This window comes from Vanellus vanellus (assembly GCF_965231255.1).
Source record: "Vanellus vanellus genome assembly, chromosome: 2".
In the NCBI taxonomy this organism is placed as follows: Eukaryota; Metazoa; Chordata; class Aves; order Charadriiformes; family Charadriidae; genus Vanellus; species Vanellus vanellus.
In genome coordinates, this window is record NC_138906.1 from 89056230 (window position 1) to 89081534 (window position 25305).

At 37.4% G+C, this 25305-nt stretch overlaps 1 protein-coding gene across 1 annotated transcript in view; it reads left to right on the forward strand.

The window, feature by feature from the left end:
- Nucleotides 1-1776: 1776 nt before the first annotated feature.
- DNAH5 (dynein axonemal heavy chain 5) overlaps nucleotides 1777-25305 on the forward strand; it is a gene marked incomplete at both ends in the record, with an annotated part of 140940 nt that continues 117411 nt past the window's right edge. Inside the window, 12 exons of the mRNA XM_082499404.1 lie at nucleotides 1777-1833; nucleotides 6495-6629; nucleotides 8928-9012; nucleotides 12044-12204; nucleotides 13868-14089; nucleotides 14684-14821; nucleotides 17488-17664; nucleotides 18489-18602; nucleotides 20993-21100; nucleotides 21836-21958; nucleotides 23120-23335; nucleotides 25058-25165. Coding sequence (XP_082355530.1) covers nucleotides 1777-1833; nucleotides 6495-6629; nucleotides 8928-9012; nucleotides 12044-12204; nucleotides 13868-14089; nucleotides 14684-14821; nucleotides 17488-17664; nucleotides 18489-18602; nucleotides 20993-21100; nucleotides 21836-21958; nucleotides 23120-23335; nucleotides 25058-25165 — 1644 coding nt within the window. The remainder of the gene's footprint in view (nucleotides 1834-6494; nucleotides 6630-8927; nucleotides 9013-12043; nucleotides 12205-13867; nucleotides 14090-14683; nucleotides 14822-17487; nucleotides 17665-18488; nucleotides 18603-20992; nucleotides 21101-21835; nucleotides 21959-23119; nucleotides 23336-25057; nucleotides 25166-25305) is intronic.

Genomic DNA, 25305 nt, shown 5'->3' on the forward strand with positions numbered 1-25305 from the left:
TGTGAGAAGATACTTAGAGAACTGGGTTTGTTCAGACCTAGGAAGAAAAGGCTAAGGGGAGATCTTATTTCAGCCTACAACTGTCTAATGTGGGGGTAGAGAGAAGACAGATCTGAACTTCCCATGAAAGAAATAAGAGCCAACATACCCAAGCTAGAACATAGGAGATTCCATTTAGATGGGAACGATCTTTATGTTGGGTGGTCAAACACTGCTATAGTGCCCAAGAGGTTGTGGAATCTTCATCCTTTGAGATATTCAAAGCTCAACTGCACACATCTCTGAGCAGCCTCCTCTAATTGCACTTGCTTGGAGCAGAAGATTGGACTAGATGACTTCCAGAGATCTCTTTAAACCTACACGGTTTTGTGGTTCTGTAAGTTAGTTGCTATGACCTTACATCATTTTATGGAAAAGATCCATGATTCTTAGGTGGGTCTTTGAAGCATTTATTTAAGATTATTTTTTCCTTGTTTTTTTTTTTTTTTGAAAAAGAGCTTTTATTGATATGTGGCAAAATTAAGCCTGTTGGACTGAGCTTTTATATTAGAAATCACATACATGATGCAAAGAAGTAAATAATTCCTCAGTATTCTGAATATATCCAGGAATTAACTCAGTGTGTAATATTTAATAGCATGTATAATTTTAAAAGACAAGGCTGTAAAGGATTCAGAAAAAGCTATGGATGTTTACTTTTACACTAAATGCAATCTTTTCAGTCTTTCTCTTTCAAACATGTATACACAATAAGATTTGGCTATCGTAGGTGGGGAAAATTGTATGGAAAAATCAGATAACGTAGGGAAAATGGGTTTTACTCATGATTTTTATCAACACTGAGGTTGTCAAGTGATTTTAGACATGATTCATGTTGATATGAGTGGAAGTAGAAATATTTAGAGGCATTCTAAGCCTGAAAAAGCTGTAAAAATGTCTTGTTTTTCTTGTTCCTAATATTGGATCATTAGTTTGTTTTTCTTGGCATTTTCAAGAGGACACCAGATCAGATTCTGTCACTGAAGTGGAAAAAAAATTAAGGCTATTTTAAGAAGAAAAATGTAACATTCCTTGCTGAAGAAAAATTGCTGTATTAAGCAACCATTGTACAACTGAAAAATAACTGAGACTGAATGTGCTTGTGTAAAAAAAATACGAGTAGAAAACTTGGTAGTTTAGTAGTCTGTAGGTAAAAGCTGCTTGAAAGCTGCTTGACTCTTGTTGCTATATATTTAAAGTCATCTGTGACAAGGAAACAAAGATATCTGTTGACATGAGGATTACTTAAAAAGGCTAAACACAAATCAGATAGGCAGTTATAAAATTGACTTTTGCAAATGGTGATGTTGCCCTTGAGCATGATGAATCGTATCGAGTGGTGTTTGTATATAAACAATATCACCTTAACAACACTGTGGTCGGTAGCAGTAATTTTCAACTCCTAATCTATAGGCAGTAAATTCTGCTGGTTTAGAGACCTTTAGTCTCTAAAGTAGTTAGAGACCTCTAGTCTCTAAAGTAGTCCAATTTAGTTTTCAAGTAATTTAAATGCACATTAGAACTGAATTTAAATAGAGAGCTAAGGTTAGTAGTTGCTGGCTTTTAGGTCCTTACTGTATTTTCTAGAGTTTTTTTGGTGTTCCTACAGCTAAGGAATGAAACAAATGTGAACAAAAGTTTAGGGGGACAGCACAAAATGATGAATGAAGAAGCTTGCTCCGTGGTTTAAGGCTTATTGCTGAAAAAGAGTACTTGATGCTTATATTGAATAGTACAATGTTTAGAGCTGGAAGAAAGCAACTTTGGAAACAGAGCATTGGCAGAGTTATAAAGGTAAGGAGAACTTGAACTTTGCACCACATCGAGACTAGTAACTGTATAGTTTGAATAAAGGTGTGAATTTGGGGGAGAGGGTGTAGAAAAATGGGTGTTTTAAAGTGGTGTAAGTGGATGATGTTGGTTTCACAAAACATTCTAATTATATCAAAACAGATAAACTTTGCCTTTTAGAGCAAAACATAGTATTTGGAATAGGTATTTGTCACGAGAGGGAGATTGTTTTGTAACTAGTCTTATAATCATTCAAGGCTTTGTTGCATGATTTGTTTTGAAAGGTAAACTTGCACTGGAGATATTTATGCATTTGACTACTAGTACTTGTATCTTGTCCAGATTGTTGCAGTGGTCAGGTAATGGTATAATTTCACAAATGTTCTACTGGTACAATGAAGAACTTGATGCTATGTCTGGCAACATAGTAGGGATCGGCTTTGCCACCAAGGAAAATTGAAGTTTAACTTCACTCTTCCTACAATTGTAAAATGGGAATAGAATTTTGAATTCACTACATAGCCTTGAGAAACAATACTAAAATATAAAGTCATTAAGACCCTTAGATAAATTTTAATAACTGGTTATTTGAACAAACTCTTCCTGAGTTAACGCAACATTATAACAAATGTGGGAAAGCTCTGATTGATGCTTGAGATTTAAGAGTCAGCTAAGGGGATTGCCCTAATTCTGTAGGGTATGTGTGTTTTGGAGAGGAGTGAGTAAAAAGGTGTCTATCTGTTACAAACTCAGGGTTTGTAACAAAACAAACAAAACCAACAAAATGATTTGCAGTTTACTTTTAATGGGAAATCCATGAGCAATGCTTATGCAATAGAAAGCATGTTAGCAAGTTAAAGGAGAGACAGAGGAATACCATGTTGGTTAAGTAAGTTTTGGATAAGACATTAAATTAACAATAGAACATGCTTACTTTTTGACTTTTACTGTTGAACTTCCCAGTAAAGTTCAAGTGTATTGCTCATCCATAAGACTTCGATCTGAATGCGTCTAAATGCAGTATGCACAGTATTCTGACAACCAAATGCATCATTTGCTGTATAAACTGTGTTCAAGAACAAGTTTTAACTTGTGCAGTTATGACTTGCATATTAAATAACAGTCATGGGAACTCTGGAGTGTCTGCAGAGACATCAGCAACTGCAATCTGTAATGGAGAAGTTGGCAATAGTCAATATTTGGTTTCTGAGGCTGTTGTTTCAAAGGAAGGACCTCTGGTACCTCTCACTTCTGATCTTTTAGTGCCTTCTGCTTAAATATATATGCTTATATACTCTTGTGGTAGTTAGAAAACACTTTTTTTTTATTTTTTACTGTTAACTTAATTCCCTTTTGTTGCTTCAGATTGATGGTGTGATGGTTATGGGCTTAAGTGTATGTTAAAATGAATTTAGGAATCTGCCCTTTATTCTGCTTCAGGAGGTGATGTCAACTGAAATTAGTTTCCTGTGCTAATTTTTTGGTATTTAGGTATCAGGAATTTTAAGGTTTTATGTTACATAAAACAAGTTACTTGTTATAACTAGACTAATCATCAAAGAAGGACTTTTTGGTTAATTTGTTTAGCTTTGGATGTGCTTCTGTTGTGGGACTGTGCCATATGGACTTCCTTACCTTCATAACTGACTAAGATGAGTAAAAGAAACCTTAAACTAAACATGCTGGTGCTGCTGTTCTTTAGATGAAGAACCAAGGTAAAGCTGTACCCTATAAAAACTTGGACAATCCTTCTAGATATCTAAGTGATAAAGCATTTATCTCTTGTAAATACCGTTCTATCTGGATCGTCCTACATCATGAGGAGGTTTTGCTGTATGACCTTGGTCAGAATCGCTGCTGATACTTTTCAGGGTTTGCATGTGTTATTGCATGTACCAGCAATTCCTCTATTACCTTCATAAATGATAGCTTATGTGTTTTAGCAATCCTTCCATCTTCAAATCGTACTCTCAATGTTCTATTAAATGGTGTTTGTTTGAATTACATAAACCTACCTGATTTTTGGTATATTTTTGTACAGATGCTGTTTAGGGATATGTACTTCTGTAGTGAATCCTGCAGTATGTAAAACATACAAAAACTCATAGGCCGTGACCCTATTGCTGGTTTGAAGCAAGATGTGGGGGTAGTTAAAGTTAACATCTTGAAGTCCAAAGACTGAATTTTGGATCAGGTTAGTGAAGACACTAACCTGAAGTTCTGGTTGATACAAAAGAACTGAGGGCCTGAAATACATCTCTATGCAAAAATCGTGAAGGAAACAAATCTGGAATAGAAATCTACTTGTTCCTCCATGAGTCTTTTGCTCATTTGTGTCTGGCCCATAAAGATGGGGGGAGGAAAGAATGAGAGGTAGAAAGCTCAACATTTTCTTGCAATTCATTGTCTGAGATTCCTAATCCTAAGTAAAGAATATCTTAAAAATTTTTTCTTTAAGTAGTATGCAAATGGAAAATGATATTTTGACCAGTTTCCAGTCTAGCTTCTGAGTGTTTTTAAATATTTAAATTAATGACTTGCTATGGAAAGCACTGTAGTTAGGTTTCTTCTACTTTTTGGGGGACAACCTAATCCTTAAAGTGAGGGAGAAATACTGAGAAATGAGAGTTTGTGATTGGGGAACACTTCATTTGAGGGGAAGTTCTTAGAAATGGCAGAGCATCAAAATATGGAAGCATGACAGGCAGGGTGTGTTCTTGAATTGCATTGTTGCAACTCTAAGGAAAAACATGCATGCAACTTGCGTTAATTAGAGAGATATGCACCAGAACAATGCAAACGCCTTCCAGAAGTGACACATGATAAATGCAAGTGAATGTCTTAATCTTCATAAAAGTATTGCTTTACTATCTTGTAAACAATTACCTGTTTTGTCTAGGTACAGTTCATTAAAATAATTAGTTAACTGGACTTTTAAACTTTTGTAACATGTTATTAACAATGCTCTTGTTAGACATCAAATATTGCCTAATGCTATGTGAGCAGCTATACACAATAGCTAGAATATTTGTTATGGGGGCTCGAGAGACTGTAATTAAAGCGCTGGAAAACATTAAAAGAAGTGAAACAAACATCAGGGCATGATTGCCCAGTTTGAGAAGAAGGTGCTCATGATTTCAGCCTATGTAAACAGCAACAGTAGAAGAAATGGAGGCTATGAAGATATCAAGGACCATCTGTATAGGTGGAGTTGGGAACTGATAACCAATGGAAGATGAATACCTGATTTAGCAATATATCTGGAGTTCTACGATGGAAACACAGCAGAATAAAAATTAGTCTCTCTGTTGTTTAGGTAAAACAAAAAGAGTTTTTTCCTAGATTAAATAGAAGCTAACTAATTGACAGAGTATCAGTTGTATTTTTCTGTGTTAAAGATGCATTATCAGTTGTGCTTAAATTACTGAAACAACCGTTTTTAGGATTCTAGTGTTATCATCTAGTGCAAAGCTGATTCAGCCCTAAACGGTTGATTTTTGTATGTCTAACTAGGGGGAAAGTTTCTACCCTGATTTGAGAACATGTAGGAAAGGCCAATCTTGTGATGATGTTTCACTTTTGGAAAAGTGGAGACCGTGTTAGGGAATGACAGGGGTGAAGTAGCATAAAGTACGTGTACAAATTAATCTGCTACTGCGTTCTTCAGGCATGTCTGTGTAAAGAACGGGATTTCTATGTTTGTCTTTTACACAGAAAAACATTTCCAGTGCATTCAGCATTTACGAAGGCATGCTAGTAATTAGGAGTTTACCAAATATTTTAAAATTCCTTCAAGAAGTACGAAAGATATTTACATTAGGGTATAAAGTATATTATGCAAGTCCTATTGGCTCTGCAGAAGATAAATCACTTGTGCATACTTTATAGAGTTACCAGATTTTTCATAATCACCGGAGAAATAAAGATTGAATTTACCACCAATGAAACATAATTCTAAATTTCTTTTGAAAATTAAATGATATTAAATCTTGTAATCCGCAAGCACAATAATACCAGTAACTACTCCAGAAGGCTATTTTGTCCATAATGTAATGAGGTGCATTACATATGGGAATTCAATTTAATTAGAAGAGTAAGCATACTGCTTGAAGAATGGTATAATAGCTATAGTTAAGGACATTTGTAAACACTTGTGTACCTTGAGGCTTGTGGCTTGTTTTACTTCTCGTTACACTAAAGAGGTAATGTATGAAACTAGCTTCTTCCAGCAGCATCTTTGTTAGAGAATGCTTACGATATCTTCCATGAGTGACGAAGATGTATCAGAATTCTGTCTTGACTTGATGGTCATGTGTGACTAGAATGAAAAGCTGGGACTAAGGACTTAGGGTGTTAAAGATGATTTGTAGAATGACAGAGCTATACATAGAAAATAGTGGTTTGTTTTTTTGTTTTTTTTTTTTACAAAAGACTGATGATAGAAATTTTGTGCTAAATCTGAAAATAGATCACAGGAAATCAACTGTAAAATCATAACAAGAGTGACTTCTAAAGATTTCATTTGAGTGCCTTAATAACATAAACCACAAGTATGGAAGAATGAATTAGCCTTAACTTTCTAAAATAAATTTTAGAATTGTCTTTATTCTTGTTTTCAAAATTGACTGTGAATTATTCATTGTCTACTTTGTGTTTTATAACAGCAAAAGATCAAGGAAGAGAGGGAGGCTAAACGTGCTCGGCTGGATGGCAGGCATGATTACTTACTGGATACTGTTGCCTCTTGTGTGAATCTGGACAAAGCAGAAGTAGAAGATGCTATTCTTGATGGTAACCAGGTAATCTGCTGAATTTAATATGGAAGTTCATAGGATGCTTTAGAACTGAGATTACTGCCAAATACTCAGCGAGATAGTTGTCAGACTTCCTGCCTGAGATTACTCAAGTCTTCTCATTGAAAATATACTTCTCAGTATTTTGTAATTAAGTTGAAGAAAAGAGTCCTTAGTTTCAGGATCTATTGTAACAATATTGATTTTGAATTTGATTAGAACTTCTGCTTTCCAGAGGTTATAGATAGTAGAGTAAAACCTGTGACTGTATTTCATACTGGATCCACAGCATGAAATCTCTCAGTGCTTGCATATATAGTACATATAGATTCAAGACTCCTGTCCGCAGCAAGCTGCATATTATTGCTGTTTCCATTAGGCTGCCACCAGCATTTGTCGACTACATTGTGATCTAGTTTAGGAAATTAAATCAGGTGGAAACTACATGAGAAAATTGAATGGCTCAGTGATCTGACTGACTACATGAGGGTTAATGCAGGGGGTAAGTAGTTAGAAATATGTATATTGAGGAAATGGTGCATCAGAGTTGATGGTAAGTATTATATGCAATGGAGGCACATTTTGTGATTTGAAAAGGAATCTTCATTTTTTTAAAACCTAGGTAGACAGGAGGTAGATCTTGTTTTACTCCCTGACACTAAAGTAAACGTGGTTGTGAGTTTTTTTTTTCTTTTTGTTTTCTCTTATATTCTCTTTCAATCTACGTACCTTCAATTTATGCATTCCCATTCCAGTGCTAGTATTATTGAGAAACTGAAGAAAGTCCAGTGGAATGCTACCAAGATAGTAAGGGACATAGGGCATGTAAAGTATGAGAATAAGGTGAATAAGAGATTGAGAGGCAGTCAAATAGTAGCCTGCAGTTGCTTGAAGAGTAGTTACAAAGATGTCAGAACTGAACTCTTCTCAGTGGTTGCAGATGGTATGACAAAGGCAATAGCCACAACTTGCAAACTGGACATTAAGAGACACTTCTTCACCAGCAGCGTGGGAACAGGTTACTCAAGTGAGTTGTGAAATTTCTGTCCTTGAGGTTTTTGAGAGTCAGCCTAGGCAACGATCTAGATGACCCAAGCTGTTGATGATACAGGAGTCTGCCTTGAGATCTCCCAGAGGTTCCTTCCAACGTTTCTGTGATTCCATGTGATATAGGAAAAATAAGCTGTACAGAACACTATTATACAAGTAAAAAAGCAGAACTTGTTTCAGCCTTTGTGCATTCTATCTCTAAATGGGTTTCCTGGCAAACTATATTGCCTGAGAATAATTGTCAGAGGAATAAATTACTGGCAGCTGTTATACTTGGAAAGACAAAAGTGTAATCGTTTTGAGCTCATGTTGAGGGGCTCAGCCAAGATTTTCTGGAATAGTAGCTTATGTGATCTTCGTGTAACTGAGGCCCATTATTAATGGAAGAGGGATAAATGTGGCTTTCTTCCTGCTGGTGGTGATCTTAGCCTTTTTTCTGCACTAGGAAGCACAAATGGTACCAGCAAACGTTTCTGAACTTCTAGAAGCAGAAGCCTTTTCTCCTGGAAGATTGATATGTAATTAGGGTCTATATGAAACAATGACTCATAGATCTTGAAAAATAATGGATTAGGCCAGACTTTCAAGTGCTGAAACACTGATCAGCATACTAAACATAGAGCAATTAACTTTCTTCCTAGGCTAGGAAGAAAGTCTATACACGAGATTCCTGAACTTCACTAGCAATACGTGATTCAAAGATGCTTGATGGCAGCATTAAATTGGAGAACTCTGAAATAAATAAAGGCTTCCTCTGTTGCTATGATATGGAATAACTCAGCTGTGCGTTTTCTGCTTTCAGCTTGTTAGCTGAATGGCAGTAAGAATAATATGGGTGAGGGACTTCAATGAGGTGCTGCTGCACTTCAGTAAATGAAGAAATGCCCTGTGCCCTGAGTTTGAGAGATGATACACAGCATGTACAGTAAGTGGTTTCAGTAAACGGAAACATGGCCTGGCTATATTCAATTGTGTTCAGCATAGAAAAATTTGAATGATTCAATTAAGTAGGTGTGTGCTCCTAAAGGACAAGGCAACTCAATCATATTTTGGGGAGCGGTAACTGGGCCTGGTATAACTTTATTATTAAACAATGATAATGTTTTATTATCATTTATAATGACAATAAATGTATTATTATTAATAATGTTTTATTATTAAACAATGATAATGATTTACGTTAAAAATCTGAGCGAGTTAAACTCTTCATAGTGGGTATGCTATGCATAATAATCTCAACGTGATCTCAAACAGATAGAGCGCATCGACAAATTCCTGGCCCCAGGTGGTCTGCGTCATCTGATCTTCTACTATCAAGATGTGGAGGCAGTGGATACGGGTAAAGCAATTTAGGTTCTCCTGCAACATGTTATAGTTGTGCTGAGCAACTGCGCAAGGAAAAAGCAAATAGTTAAGTTCTTATAAACTGGGGCTTAAGGCAAGTCAAGTTTGGTCATACTGGGACATCGATCCTTGGTCATGAAATTACTGAAGCTTCTTAGTGCACTTCTGCATGTTTCTAGTATGTAGCAGCAAGGTACTTCCTTGTGAGCCCAGCAACTCTTGCTTGGGGGGCTGGGGAATGTTTTTTGATCATTAAAAGGTGACTTTCACACAAGGTGAGCAGTGACAGCTGCTCTGCCCCATCCCCTCCGATCACACCACCAACCTGCCCTAGAAGCTTTCCACATTTCTCAGCCATTCATCCAGGTGGTTCTGTTACATGACAAATGGTCCCAGGTCTGCATTATGGGTAGCAGGGCCATTATCCCAGAAGTGTCTTCTGCTCCTATTCCTTTTGCAGTGATCCCATGTGACCATACTTGTGGGGGAAGTCTTCTCACTTACCCAGGAGGCAGCTCAGGACCCCTGTGACAAGGACCTCCTCCCTTTGCCCATGGCTTCTGTCCCAGAGCCTCCAGTGCTGCTGCCGTTGGGACTAGCTAGGTGCTATGTGACCTCTGAGACCCTGTGACTGGTTGGTGGGAGTTCCCCCTACTTCTTTACCTTGGATGTACAAGAAGGGCCTCATAAATATATCTATGCATATTTGTATAAATATACATGTTTCTACATATGCAAACATATGCCTATATGAGTGTACAAATATGTATTTATACTTTATGTATTTTCAGTGTTAGATATATGTGTATCCCTAAAAGGTATGAAAAGACTGTTTAATATAATATAAGCAACTTAATTATTAACATTTAAACGTACATAGAAAGAAAATTGAATGAAAATACAAACTCAACCACTAATTTAGAAATCTGCTGAGCAAGTTTTAACATCCCTGGGTGGAAGCGGTGGAAGTATGTTGGAGAGAGTGTGAGGCAAGGGGCAAAGCCTGGGAGTCTAATCTTAGTCCCCCTCACTCACCCCCAAACTGATCAGATGACCCTACAGTATGACTGTAGTGGCCTTTGATCTTTGGGACGTGATGCAGATGCAGGCAACATGGAAAGCTGGAAGGAAAAAAAAAGAAAACCCAAAAACCGAATTCACAGCAACATGTGCATTGACTGAATTAGCAAAAGTCCCCAAAAGATGATGCACATTGGAGGAAAAAAAAAAATAAGAAAAAATAAACTGGTGGTGAAGGAGAAGACAGGTGGGTGTGGGGGTTAGAGGCTGCCTTTGCCCACAGCTGTAAGTGTACATTTGTTTGTAATAGTATCACAGCGTGCAGCTTGTGCTGTACATTTTTCCTTCTCAGGTAGGGCAGAGTTTGTAAAACAATTTTCTGTGCTGATCGTTCTGGGGCTGTGGTTCACAGGCCAGCAAAGCAACACTTGCAGTTATAGTGATGGCTACTGAACAGTAAAGTTAAGTGAATTTTTGTGGTATTACATACAACTTGTTGGCAAAGACTCTTACTGCACACCACCTCAAATCCAAGCTGGTTTTCTGACCCTGATGTGGATCAGGGAACACTTCTGTTAGGGCATAAGGTGACCCCATGACGGGTGCCTATACGATATGTTGTGTCCCTGAAGAGCAGGAGACTGTGTAACTCTGAGTTCAGGAAGATGTACTGCAGAGCCCTAAGGGGTCATTTCAAAGTCTGGTTTTATGCCCACCCTCACGTGCAGATTTTCTGCAGTGTTTTGAATGGCACTTTTAATATGCAGCCTAACAACTTTTAGCATCCTTTTCAGTAACAGTGCATCTCTTCTAAAGAGTCTGCAGAGTATACTACCTACTCCAGCTCCATACATCGTGGGAATGCCCTGAAAACTGGGACCACTGTTGCTGGTCCTAGCCTCTGTAATTACTGAAGTGCAAGGATGGTGCAAGTTTATGTTAATTGACAATAAATCAAATTAATAAAATTCTCAGAGTCAAGACTATTTTGCTTGTGACACAGCCCTTGATGTGCTTTGAGGTACACAAAACCAAGGCTTCTGCAGGAGCTGTGGTGAAAAAGGGGAAGGGGAAAGGTGATGTGTACAAAAGGGTGGGGAGGGGACTTGTGGGTGACAACCTGATCCGAAATAGGGATCTCTGAGGGACAAGGGACCTGTCACTTCTTGCAATTTTTTGGATGTTGTCCTTTAACTACTGGCATCAAAATTCACTTTTTGATCTTTCTATTGTTGCAGTGTCACTGAGGTGTGTATGCGTGTGCGTTTTACTCTGACGTAACACTAGAAAACTAGTAGCAGAGAAGTAATGCGGCCAAACCCACAATTTAAGATAACTATTTTTCCCCCAGACGCACTGCTACTTCTTGGTGACTCTTTATAATTGTTACCAACAGCCTGAACATGGGAGCAGCATATTCATGTTGGGGGAAGAAGAAGAAGAAGAAAGGACGGGGAAGTCATTTGCACGTCCCTTATTCTTTTTTTGTTGTTGTTGGTTTTACCCCAAAGAATCTGCTGTGGCTTCTGTCTCTGTGTTTCCAGAAGCAGTCTACTTTTTTTTTTTTTTTTTTTTATATTAGACTTAGGTCTGCATGTTCTAAGGAAAGACAGTTGATAGTAGCTTCTCTGAGGTAAACGACATTTACTGATTTTTTTTTTTTTTTTTTTTTTTTTTTTTAAGCAATAGAGCATTATCTGCAACTACATGATAGAGAGCCATGTAGGAGGATCTTGAGCTTTTCCTTAGAAGGAATAGAAAACAATTCAATGAATAGAAATGAAAGGTTTTTGATGAGAGAATGGCAAAACTAGGTGAAATAGTTCTTACTGTGCCGTGAGGACTCTGGATGCTGCGTACTGTCCGTGGATAGTCCCATGGGGTGGCTCCGGGGGACTGAGACTTAGAGATACACAAATGATGACTGAACTGTTTGCTTAGAAAGCTTTTTTTTTTTTAATAAATAGTCTGCAGTTTTCAAATGGTTCTTTTATTTGAATCTGTAGAACACTTTGGCCTTCCAGGAACAGGAATCAACTCTCATTTGACAAAGAATAAACCTAAAGTATTTGTGACAGAGGGAAAAGAAGTTGCTTTAACTGGTGTATGCATTTTCTTCATTAGATCTAGTCTTTTTAAAACCATCACAACTGAGAATATCTATCAGGTAAGAGTCAGTGACTGCTGATCACTGTACGCTGTTTAAAATTAATTTTCATCTTGTGGTATTTGCTCTTGACACATAATTTGACAGCCTTTGACATGGAGGAATAAGCAAAAGGATGCAGTTTGGCTACAGGAAACACAGGACAAAAAAGGAGGGGAATGGAAAAAACATCATTATCTAGTGGCAGCAACCTGAATGTATCATTACTATGAAGACATGATGCTAAGAAGGAAAATTTATGACAACCCGAATTGACAAAACCTAACTAGTCAGTACCTAAATAATAAGTTGTTAAATTTCAGTAAGTGCTAGTAAATCCATTAAACAAACAAACAAAAATGGCTTTATCTTTGAGACTGTATATGCAATTTATATATAAAAAAGTTTTTACTGGTGAAAGACTCCTTAAGTCTATGACAGTCTAAAGTGAAGAAAGCTGGAACAAGTGCTTCAGTAGCAAGGAGCACAGAGTAAAATGTAGGGAATCCTATAGTTGCAGACAAACTAATCAGAGCACTAAAATAAGAACGATGAGATAAATGAGAATTTAGTGTTGTGGAAAACTTTCTATATGCTTCAAAATGGGAACTTTGAAGTACAACTCCTAAGCCTGCAAGTTTTAACTTCCCCCGTCTCTTCTAGGAAAACCTTTAAAACTGTATTTTGGCCAGATAGACCAGAAATGGAAGAGCAGAAGGTGCATGTAATGCAGCTGTCGTCAGCTGATTATTATTTGATTTCTACAGATATATGCTTTAAAGTTTTATGCTTAAGGTCTTTTTTATGATTTTGAAAGATCTGGCTTAGATTTTAGTCAATCATATACTATTTAACATTTGAAGATTTCTGCTTATTAATAGTACTTGCAAGCTGGTAATTGCAACTGAAAGTTGTGTAAAGCAGAGTTCTTCACAAGTAATGATATAGCCCTTGCTGATAGTAGATAATACCTTAAAACTAGGAAATAGTAGTTGAAAAGTAAAAATGATACACCTGAAGACACATCTAATGTGTGACAATTTACCACAAAAACCCTTGTATTTATGTTCTTGAAAAAAAATCTTGTGGTACCTTCTAATGAAGCAAAAAATGTCTGGCAGAGTAATGTAATTTACCTTAGAAGTCTTCAGAGTCTTTTTCAGAACGTCTAAAAAGCAAATGTTCTGTGAATTGCTCTCTCTCCAAATGGATAGACATATTCTTCTTCGACCAAAATCTTTAGGCAACTGCTAGTCAGAATTAACTGTAGTTCATAATTCTTTTGGTGTCTAAGGCTCTTATGTGCATTGATCTCTGCCTATATATATATATATATATATCAGTATGTACGAATATATTAAAAAATATAATTCTGGTAGCTTTAGAAGTGGCAGTCTGGAATAATTTTACTCATGCATGTAAACTGAACATTATAAACAGAGGTCTCTTATACTGTCATTATATTTTGGAAGTGTTTTCAGATCTTTTTCTCAGTTTTGTATGAGAAACTGTGACCCTGTGCAAATCTTGTAGCCTCTGCTAGGGCGAATTGTGCTGTTATTGCTTGAAGAGCACTTGTACACACTAGTAATTTTTGAGATGCTCAAGGCAATAGAACTGGAATAAATATAATGATGGCAAAGTTTTGTTTTCTGTTTTAACACGTATTGTATTTCTTTTACAGGAAGTAAATTTTAATATGATGAATGTAGGTCGAGATGGCTTACTAAAAAGTGTTGAGCAGTTGATATCAGAAATCTTCATTCCAGCCTTACAGACTATGGACCGTGGCTGGGTTGAACTTGGTGAACCTCAACAAGCTTCCAATATTAAGCAAGACTTTCTCGGTTCCCTTGAAGCATTTGTTAATGTGCTATCAGGAACTCAGCAAAGTCTGTTGGAAAAGGTAATATGTTCATATGGTAACTAGAAACTGAGTTAGCTATAGAATATCTCTTGTTCTGGAGCTTTTGAATTAGCTGCTGTTGTAGAATACTCACTAAAAGTTGCTTTTGTTAAACTGGAGAAAAAAAAAACCTCACTTTTGTTGTCATCAGTAATACGTTATACACTGAACTGTGGCTTTAATGTCTCTGAAAGTTTGTGGCTTTAACAATTCTGCAGCTGCTTCTGCTATTGTTTCTTCTAGTGCCAGTTCTTTTGAGCTATTAACTTCTTGACTGTTCAATGGCTGTGGCCTTTCTTAAATCAAGAATGATATGACAAACTGTTGCTTTAACTGTTAGTTCCTACTTGTGCCATTTTCTTCACAAAGGCTGAGAGCACAGCTGTAAAGTTGGTGAATTGTCCAGATTCTGGAGTCAAATTCTGGCTCAAACCAGTTGAATTTATACTGAAGTGGGAATATGAAGTGAGAGACCCCAAGAGGAGAAACCAGTTACTTTTTAAAGTTCCTGGCTTATTTGCCATGAACATTTCAGCATTTCAGGGTTTTTTGTGTTTGTTTTTTTTTTTTTTTTTTTTTTTTAACTTGTTTTAGGTTGTTCTGAGGAAATGTGAAACATATGACCTGAAAACTCTAAGAGGACCTTCAGATTACCTGATGGTGGCTAACAGCATAGACTGTCTCGAAAGAATAGAAGTCTGCATGAAAGGGTGGACCAAACAAATTGAACAGGTGATACACTGGATGAATGTGAAATATGACAACATCTGTGTATTGGCAGATGATGAGTTTAATCCTGTTGGCATATAGCTACCTTTCTATAAAGGTAGATGTGATCAATCCCTATATTTTGACGTACTGCTGGCATGTGTTCTGTGCTTTTTCTTCTCAATGAGAATATTACAGAGAGCTTTTTCTGTCTACTAGCCAATGGAGTGTACACATGTATTTGGAAGCTTAGTTCCCTGGTTTTGATAATCAGCCCATCTTAAAGAGAAAACATTGGGCTGGTGGAACCTCTTCATGTGGTTAGAAGTATTGTAAGGTCACTGCACTTGTTTTAAGTGCAGATAAAATTAAAAAATGTAGATGAGATTTCTAATTCATTTTTTTTAATCTCTGAAGCAGGTCCTTTGTAGACTATATAGCATAGATCTTAAGTTTCTTTTCAGAAAGAAATCCAACTACCAATTGAGTTACTGCATGAAATTAATATCAACTTCTTGTGGTCCTGTGCATCAGTTGGAAAGCAATCCAAGGTAAAACATAGAAGTCTCGAGAAAACAAGTTCTGTAGTGTTTGTACAGGCAGACATTAAAGAAGAGTACAGCATGAATAACTTTTAAACTTGCAAAAATGGGAACTAAGTTGCTTGCTTATTCTCTGTTCTGCCTGTAGAAATTATTGCTAAGACGTTATCAGAGAAATATGTTTATTTGCAAATTAAGAAATGAGTTCCATGAAAGAATCTTCTTTATTAAAGTCTGTACCTCTTAAAAGGAAGAAAGAAAATAAATAAAAAAAAAAAAACAGAATATCTTTAATTTATAAATGTATGATCTGAAACCAGTGGGGAGAATGCAATTAACTGCACAAAAGATTTACTCTATTTTCTTTCGCAACTCACCTATTGTGAAATAGCAAATAAAAAAAAAGTCATTAAAGCATTTGCTATTGTTAATTTAGCAAAGTAAGACATGTCTTTAGTCTAATGAACCCAGATGTTACTGAGACATTTCAGTTGTGCGTTATTTTTTGGTGACAGGATAGTTTAGTTTAATTCTTGGAATTGCTGGATTCTAATACCAAACTTGAGAATTTAGATTTGCTCACAAACTGGAGGAAGAAGGGAGCCATGCTTTGAGTTGACATTCAATGCTTCTTGTTCTTTATTGTATGAGGGATTTGAAGTGTAATCTTTGACTGGACAGAAGTTTTCATAGCTATGTTTTTTGCTTTTTAGGAAAGGAAAGCCTTGACAAATGACAAGGTTCATGAGGACACTTTATTACCACTTACAATGAGGGGTATGAGCAAGCAGAGGCATATCTTATATAGTTAAGCCTATAATAACTTATTGCTACATAACAATTCTGTCCCCACATCACCTGGTTCCATAGAGGACTTGAGTTTGTCTTGCCTCTTAGGAACATGGCTTCATCCTTTATAAATGAATTATCACAAAAAGTAGCCGTTATGGGTTTGGATTAGAGGTCCTTTTAAACCAACGACATCTCTCTGACAATGGGCAAAAGTGGATGCTGGAGAAGAGTATAAAAGCAGAGTGAGCTGACAGCAGTACTTCCTATCGATATTCTCCCAGTCTCTAACAATTTGAATTCAGAGATTTTGTAAGCCGAATTTTTTGTTTTTAAATCAGTAACATTTTGTGGTTATCTTTTCTGTGTAAACTTCCCCAGTTTCCTCTTCACCTTGTACAGGAAACATAAGGAAGCGGACAGAAATTATTTTAATCCGTGTTATCCTGCTCAGAGAGAAAAGCTGAACGCACTGAGCTGATGAGAGATAACAAAGCCTTCTGAGTAGTTTGAAGTGCACCTGGATCTACTTTAATCCTCAAAATCTTGAGTGATGCATTGCAAAATAGTCAAAGGAGCTCTTTTACCATTTCAAAGTTATGTTTTTAAAATACATTCATTACATTCACAATCCAAGCTTTCACATATTCAGCATTAATATAGATCTGCGATTCACTCTTCTAGTTGTTGTGACTGAAGCGTTGTCAAATATTTTGTAGAATCTGTTACAGCTATTAACATTTTTCAGTGAATATTGTGTTTATTAAAAGAATGTTGTGAAGCAAACTAAAGCAATCTAAAGTAATCTTAAATTCAGAATATTCTGAAGTAGCTGGTTGCTGGTAGTTGGATTACCCTCTGGAGAAGGATCACAGTAAATATGCTCCTTCTTATTTTTACCTTTAACATTTACTGTTAGCTCCTTGTATCCATATTGCGTTGGGGAAAGTCTATGCTTGTATCATGGTTACTAAGGTGAGCATCTCTACTTCTTACAACAAATAAACTGCTGCCAAAGATTCACCTTAGCCAAGAAATCAAAGTAGGAAACAGTTTGCGGTTCCTAGTGGATTTAATGAAAGCAAAAGTAACACAAGAATTCAGTGACCACTTCTCAGTGGTCAAAATCATACTTTGAAATGTACTTTGCAGGTTATTTGTAGAAAATGTAATGAACAGTGTTCTTGAGATGCTATTCCCTCATTAATACAAGACTAAAAAGTCCTAAAATTAAAGTCTCTTATGTGAGGTGCTGGCTGAGATAGGTAATTTATCACAGGAGGTTAATACTGGGAGTTGAATTAATCCATGCAGATAAAGATATTAACATCAGTCACTAATATTACTGTATGATAAAAGGTTCTTGCAGAAAACAACCAGTTGAGAAAGGAAGCTGATGACCTTGGACCACGAGCAGAGCTTGATTACTGGAAAAAAAGATTGTCAAAATTCAACTACCTTACGGACCAGCTGAAGAGCCCAGATGTGAAGGCAGTGCTTGGAGTGCTCACTGCTGCTAAATCCAAACTGCTGAAGGTTTCTGTTTTGAATTATGACAGATGCAAAGGCTAGAAATGCTCAGTATAGCCTGGTTCATTTTGGTGACGTATATAACATCGCTGGTGGGGAAAATTTTGAAGCATCTTTGACTTTTGTTTTCTTTGTCCTTCCTTATTCCTCACCTTGAGTAGGTAAAGTTTAAGTCTAGTTTAATTTATTGGAAAAGACTGGGAATCCCCTTTGTCTAAAGGCTGATAATGTACTTCATCCATGTGGCTCAACATAAATAAATGCTTATAAATCTTTGAAAAGTTGATTATTCAATCAGGAAATTGAATTCATGAACTGGGTAGTTAACGAAAAGGAAACAACCACCTCCCCCTTTTTTAACATCTTTCTCATGTTGTTACAGTGTCTGTCAAAATTGCTTGTAGGGTTATAACTTCTCACATTGACATAACAAAGTTAAAGACCCATTCTAAACAGGAAAATATTGAGTAAAATAAAGAGTCTTGGCTCATCAAAGTGAGACACATGTGAAACAAATACATGGTTTATATATTCATCAGTCCATCAAGCAAAAATAGTTAACAGATGATGCCTATGTATTTCACAGCAGCTTGACTTGACACTTCTACTGACATAACATGTTGAGCTGAGTAGTCTAAACTGACTGTGTGTTCACAGTCAAGTTATTGAAGCAAAACAAAGACCTGTTCCTCATTTGGGTAAACAAATGTAACTCTAAAGTAACAGATCTGTGCTTTCAAATGTGTTTAAAGGCTAATGGCTAAACAGTGATCTCAAAACACTTTTTCTGAAATGTGTGGTTTTACTTTTTTTCAACTTCCTATTCTTAGAACTGGCGAGCGTTGGATATTTGCATCACAGATGCAGCAAATGAAGCTAAAGATAACGTGAAGTACCTATATTATCTGGAAAAATGTTGTGACCCATTATACAATAGTGATCCTGTAAGCAAAACTTTTAAATTCTTAACATAAATCTCTTGGGAAAACTGAAATGAATGCAATTTGTAGAATCAGTTGGGAAATTACACAGATAGCATTTTAGGCATGAATCTCCAGTTTGAGACTTTGTTCAGGTATGCTGAAAGTGGCCTAGTGGGAATTTCTGGCTACAAAATAAAGTACTTGTTATTTCCTTGTTGTGGTATCTATGAAGCTTTCAGTCTGATGATGAAACTGGATTCTGTTCTATAGGAGAAAATGAAATCTTTGAGATTAAAAAAAAAAAAAAAGAAAAAAGGACAAAAAGGGAAAAAGCGGGGGTGAAAGTGAACCTGGTACTATGCTGAAGACAAAGGTTGGACTTTTGACTTTGTATTGGTGGCCAGGTCATGCTTAGCCTAACATTTATAAGGCATTTTTCAGCTTCTTGGGTTAGGAAAACATAAATATGGTTGTGTAAATATTAAGGTGTAAATATAAATCACCTTCTCATACCATAGTAACAGGATGAGGCAAGCATAGCAAGCAGTAAACAAACCCAGCCAACCTAAAGTATGGGATAGGAGGAAGGATTCTCACTGTCCCATATCTGCTAAAGTAGGTGGCAAATGGTTGCTTTTATTAAAACTGGTTTTGCAACTGACTGTACGTGCCTTACTAGCCAGAGAAATATGATGAGTACCCATGAAGACCCAAAGCTTTGACCATCCTACCTACCGCTCTCTCTCTCTCCGTACTTTTCCCAAAGTGAAATTGCTTCCAAACAGTGCTCTGGGCAACCACAGTATGGCTCTGTTTGTTTGCATTTACTGGACGGTGTTAGAACAGCGTGTTCTTTCAGTGTTTCCCAATCTGACACTTGAGTCTCTCTGATGAAAGGCTAGTACGATAGCCATGCAAAACAGAGTTGAAGTGAACAAGCTTGCTATATTGGCACTGTGCAGGGTCCGTTGAACTTGATCTGCTTTGTGCTCCCCGTGCTGGCTTTTACTGAGGAAGAAGTGGTGCCAGCTTCAGAGATGTTTAATTTTGAGAGGGTGTAGAACTTGGGGTGGAAGCCATCCAGGCGTGGAGTGTGACCTTTTTCCTTGCTGATATTTACCTGTAAAATGTTGAAAACCAGTTTGCCAATAGCGTGAAACTGTCATTGCTTTGGAGATTTGGCCATGAGGAGGAGCTGTCTGAAAAAATCTTTCAATCTGGCCCCTTCATGGGCTGAAGACAGGACCGCTGGACTTCTGAAATTACGCTTCTCCTCAAAGTGTTTAGTAATAGCCTTTTCTCTTGTACACAAGACTTACTGAAAATCATAGAGGGTATGGAGAATTAGAATGTGTGTGGTGTGCTAACCTTGGCTATGGGCTAAACTCCCACCCAAGCACTTTCTCTCCCCTCTCAACAGGATGAGGGATAGAATACAGGATGAAAAAGCTTGTGGATTTTTCAGACAAAGACAGGACATCACTTACCTGTTATCATCATGGGCAAAACAGGCTTGACCTGAGGAAAAGTGACTTAATTTATTGCTAGGGAAAATAGATTTAGGTAGTGAGAAACATCCCAGGCTCGGCTTCACCCCTTCACTCTTGACTTCGTGTCCTCCTCCCCCAGAGCGGCACAGGGGGACAGGGTATGATGGGCTGTGGTCAGTCCATGACAGCTCCTCTCTGCTGTTGCCGCCTCCTCACACTTTTCCCTGCTCCAGCCTGGAGCCTTCCACCGGGATTCTTTTAGGGGCTGCAGCAGCCTGGAGCACTTCCCTCGGGTCTGGCAGGGCTGTTTCTCCCCCGGTTTCCCTCAGCCCCGGCTGCCGGGCAGCGTTTTGCCCTTTCTGACACAGGCTTTCCCCGCGGTGCCCGCCCGCGGCTGAGAGGTTCAGCTGTGCCCTGCGGTGGGGCCGTTGGAGCCGGTGGGAACTGACTGTGTCCGGCATGGGGCGGCCCCGGCCCCCACACACAGAGGCCCACCCCGCTACTGGCATCTGGGCACCCGCACCCCAGAGAATGGGCTATAAGGTCATCTCCCAGGCACTTCATCTGTCATATATCACTTTTTATGATCTAAATGCCAGTACTGTAGGAAAGTTGTTCTTCATAGTTCCTTTGTTCAAATGACTGCTATACAATTTTGGGGCTCTTTTTATACGGAAGGTTACATCAGGTTTCAGAATTCTTCCAGCCAAGACTCTAGTGAAAATTTTTCCCCGAAATTGAATCATAGAGCTTGGAAGCTGAAGTAGGACAGGCAGCTCTGCAGGAGAGGCCCAGGGAAAGAGAGGCAGAAGTGTTGGGAAGACCACATTCATAATGCTCCTGGGTTCTGTAATTAGGTGTCAAGCTCATGTATGGTAACAGAAGTCCTGAGCAGAATTCAGACTGTGTGTTTCTTTTCAGGTGTCCATGGTGGATGCTATTCCAGGACTCATAAATGCAATTAAAATGATTCAGAGTATCTCTCAGTATTACAACACGTCTGAAAAGATATCCTCGCTGTTTGTGAAGGTCAGTGCTACAGCGTAAAAGGAAATTTTCACAGATTTTTTTTTTTTTTAGTGTATGTTTTTGCTTGAGTGAAAGACAGAAAACACAAAGGGACCATGCAATTCAAAAGACAGCATTTTGGTCAATTTAATGCTGCTTTTTGAATATATAGAGAATTGGAAATAGTGATAAAACTACTTCAAACTTAGAACTCATTTTACTCTCTGTAAGAAAGTTGTAAGAATTTTTTAGACTTCTTGAAGATCAGGGGTAATCTCAACCCTGACATGAATGGACCGAGGAAGTTTTTGTTAGAATGAGTTTTACCTGTGGTTAAACATTTTTTGTAGAACCAATTAAGTTTATATAGCCCCTAAACTCTCTTAGGAAATCAAGAAGGACATGGAGTTGGAAGGACAACCTATTCCTTAATGATAATAGTCTCATCAGCCCTTGATTTTACCTTTGCTTTCTGAAGTGCTAAAGGCTTATAACTTTGTAGTCCTCAATGTCATTTCAAGGTTGGTACAAGTGTGTAGGTTTAGGATGAGCGTAGTTACTCAACAACATTTTGGTGGTGTACTGGTCTGGAGGATGGACATTGCAAGGACAGTTTGTTTATGTTGCTGGTATTTGGTATTGTTATTTTGCAGGCTTTAGGCCGGTAGAGTCGGAGGTATGGGGTGAGACTGAAAGAAAGGACAGATCTGCATTGTCTTGAAATGTTTTTTTTCACAAGGTTAAAACTGCTTTTAGGTGACCAATCAGATGATCACAGCTTGTAAATCTTACGTTACAAACAACAATACAGCCACCATCTGGAATCAACCTCGGGAGAGAGTTATGGAAAAGCTACAAGCAGCCATCAGACTTAAACAGGTAGGTGGGAAGAGCATGTGGAAAACTATAAGGTGAGATTTAGGAGGACATGATTAGGAAAACTTTATTTTGTATACGGAAGAAATGTGATAACAAAGGAAAAAGGAAACAACTGAAAAATACCCTTTGGAACTGGAGCATTTATATTAAAGCTAAGAGGGAATGCAGTCCAGCGTCAATCTTCCAGGAACGGGATTTTGTTGCTTAGCTTAACTTAATGGTGCTTCTTATATGAAAATTACTTGGATTTTTATGCCTGAGTTTCTCTAAAAAGGATCATTCAGCTTGGAAAGGTCCTCAGCAAGTATCTAGTTCAATGTTTTGCTCAAAGCCAAAGCAGGGGCAGCTATGAGAAAAAACTTGGTTGCCAAGTCCTGTCTTGAAGTTTTCCAGGAATGGAGAGACTTCACAGCCTTTCTGGGCAACCTCTTTCATTGCTTGACTGTCCTTAGGGTGAAAGATTTTCTCCTTGCATCCAGTCAGAACACCTTCTCTTTCAGTTTATGCCCATCACCTCTTGGCCTCTGTCCACGTGTTACTGTGAAGAGCCTAGCTCTGTCTTTTTCATAACCTCCCTGTAGATATCAGAAGGTTCATATTAGGTTCTCTCCATTATTACTTATTGATTTCTTAATAGTACATGCTTGGAAGACTAAACCTTCATCTGGACACCTTCTGAAGCAACACATCTTGCATGCTTCTAGTGTAATTTTATTAGTGTAAATTTATGATATCTTATTATCAGCAATGAGCAGTAATTTTGTATATTGCTATAAAGATATAGCAAATTATCCAGTTGCTGCATTAAAATGTGTTGAAGGATTAGGTTTTTATTTGAGTCTTATTCGTTCCAAAAGCTTTCAGAAAATGAATAGATTAAAACTTAAAATTTAAATCACTAACAGCTTAGGAAACTTTGGGCTCTTTGTATTACTGTCTCCAAGTGGGGTTATTTATACGTATATGTGATCCTGTAATGGTATTGTTGGGTTAGTTTTCAGAGACAAATTCTGTTATTGCCTTTATGGTGATTGTTTATTGATGAAACTTCTACTTGCTATCAAGTTAGGATCATATCTTTCTGCATAAATTTTGTTCTAGCTGATAACAGTGCCTTTTATTATATGCTTGACATTCTTTTAAAATTTTCTTTGTTTTTAGGAGTATCAAAATTGCTTTCACAATATAAAAGAGTCATTGGAACAAAATCCAGCTGAAAGACAGTTTGATTTTAGTGAGATGTATATCTTTGGAAAATTTGAAACCTTTCATCGACGTCTGGTAAAGATAATAGATGTTTTCAATACTATGAAAACCTACTCAGTTCTACAGGAGTCTAAGATAGAGGGATTGGAAGGAATGATCACCAAATATGAGGTACACAGTAAATTTTAGATATCCCATCAGTCTGACTTGAACTTTAAATGAGAAGTAATTATGAAAATTAAAAAAGTGATTATAAAGAAAAAAATTAAGTCTGTAAGTTGTGTTAAAATTACCGGGTTAACAATGTAAATATGAGATTGCTGGGAGGCAAGCAGAGAAGATGAGAAGAGACAGGTGGTTGTTATGGCCATGACTAAATCACTTTGCTTTAGTTAAATAACTGCAGAGTAAAATGTGAGCATTCCATAGTCCATCCTGGTTCGATTCACTCCCTGTTGCAGTCCAGGGTTTTGATTCGGTGACTGCATCCTTCGCAGTAACCAGTTTTCTCCTTTGTTCTCTTCTGTAGTCTTCTGAGGAGAAACCAGGGCACAACTGGACGGATAGCTCGGTCCAAGACTATTCCACATGGGCAGGATAGGTGTGGGCTGCTCTAAATTTTGCTGCATTCACTGAGAGCTGCTCTCTAAAGCTGTGCCAGCAGGCTTCTGAGCAACTCAAGTTGCTGAGAATTTTCAGATTGTGCTATGAAGATACTATTTTGGTAGGCTGGAATACAGAAGTCTCATTTATTTGGGACATTTGTATTTGAAAAGCCACTTGTGACCATTAGCCCAGACTGTGATGCAGTCTGCGAACTCTGTACAGTTATACCACATTATCCATTGCAACGCTTAAGTCCTAAAGTAAGAGCTTTATGTAAGACCTAGTTACTGTGAAGTCAATTTCATTTAGGGGTGGGGGGTAAGGGGAAATTAGACATGCTTAGGTAGAAAATACTACACGGAAGGTTCTGGATAGTGTCCATAAAGGGCAGAAACTGATTGTACTTTTTTTAACAGTGATAAAATTGAAGTACTGCAGTATTTGACACGGACCATTGCTATAGTTACGTGACTGATTATATGACGAAAAATTTTTACAATAGGAAGTTATGATGTTGCAGTTCTTTATGCTTTACCAGTTAGTTGCTGTCTGGGATTTTTTGTTTTTAGAGGAAAAGATGGAATTTTCATTTACAGCAAAGCAATAAAATTGAAGTTCAGTTGACTTGTAATAAAATGGTGGAAGTCTGCTGGCTGAAAATATGTTGAGCTTTATAGCTGTAGTGTGGTAAACTACTAGGATGTTGAACAGTGTTTCATCATTAGAAATCTAACTGTGTGTACAGCTCAAGGGAGATGCTGATTAAGATGTACTTTCATTTGAGTGGACAGCAGCTATGTAAGAGAAGCCAGGAATAATAAATCCCGGCTGGTGATGGGCTGCATCTTACTGTGACTTTTGAATAGCCTGTCTTTCCACGGAATCAGTCAATGTAAAGACATGGAAAATACTAATGTGAAAATCTTTTCCTATGTTGAAGTTTGTTAACTTCTAAACAGAAATAATGAACCTCTTAATGAGAGAATATTTCATGGGTAACAAATGTCTTGGATGAAAAGCAAGACTCTGAATTTTCTGTCAGTTCTAATTGACTTAAAACAGAAGTAAGTAATATAAATAAAATTCATATGGCCATTGCACCAACTTGTTTCCTGCAAATATGTCATTCAAATTGTTTGCTTTTATTGCTCAACAAATGCTGGTAACTAATGGCAAAGGTACAATGTGAACGTGCACAGCCCATTGTGCTAAATATTTTGTTGTGGCAAGACTTTTTGATAGGACAAGTTTTTGGTGATAATTTTCTTATTCTGTGAAACTGTTTAGGGCATTGTTGACATCATGAAGAAAAGGCATTACGATTTCTTGGATCAACGGAAGCCTGATTTTGACCAAGACTATGAAGAGTTTTGCAAAGAGATAAATGATCTTCATGTAGGTTTTATGATTCAAATAAGAATTTAATTTACTGATTAATCCTCATGAAAGCAATGATACCACTGAGTTACCACCAAACAAATTATGTAAATCTCAAAGTTTGTATTCTGAAACTGAAAAATTATTCTAACGTATCT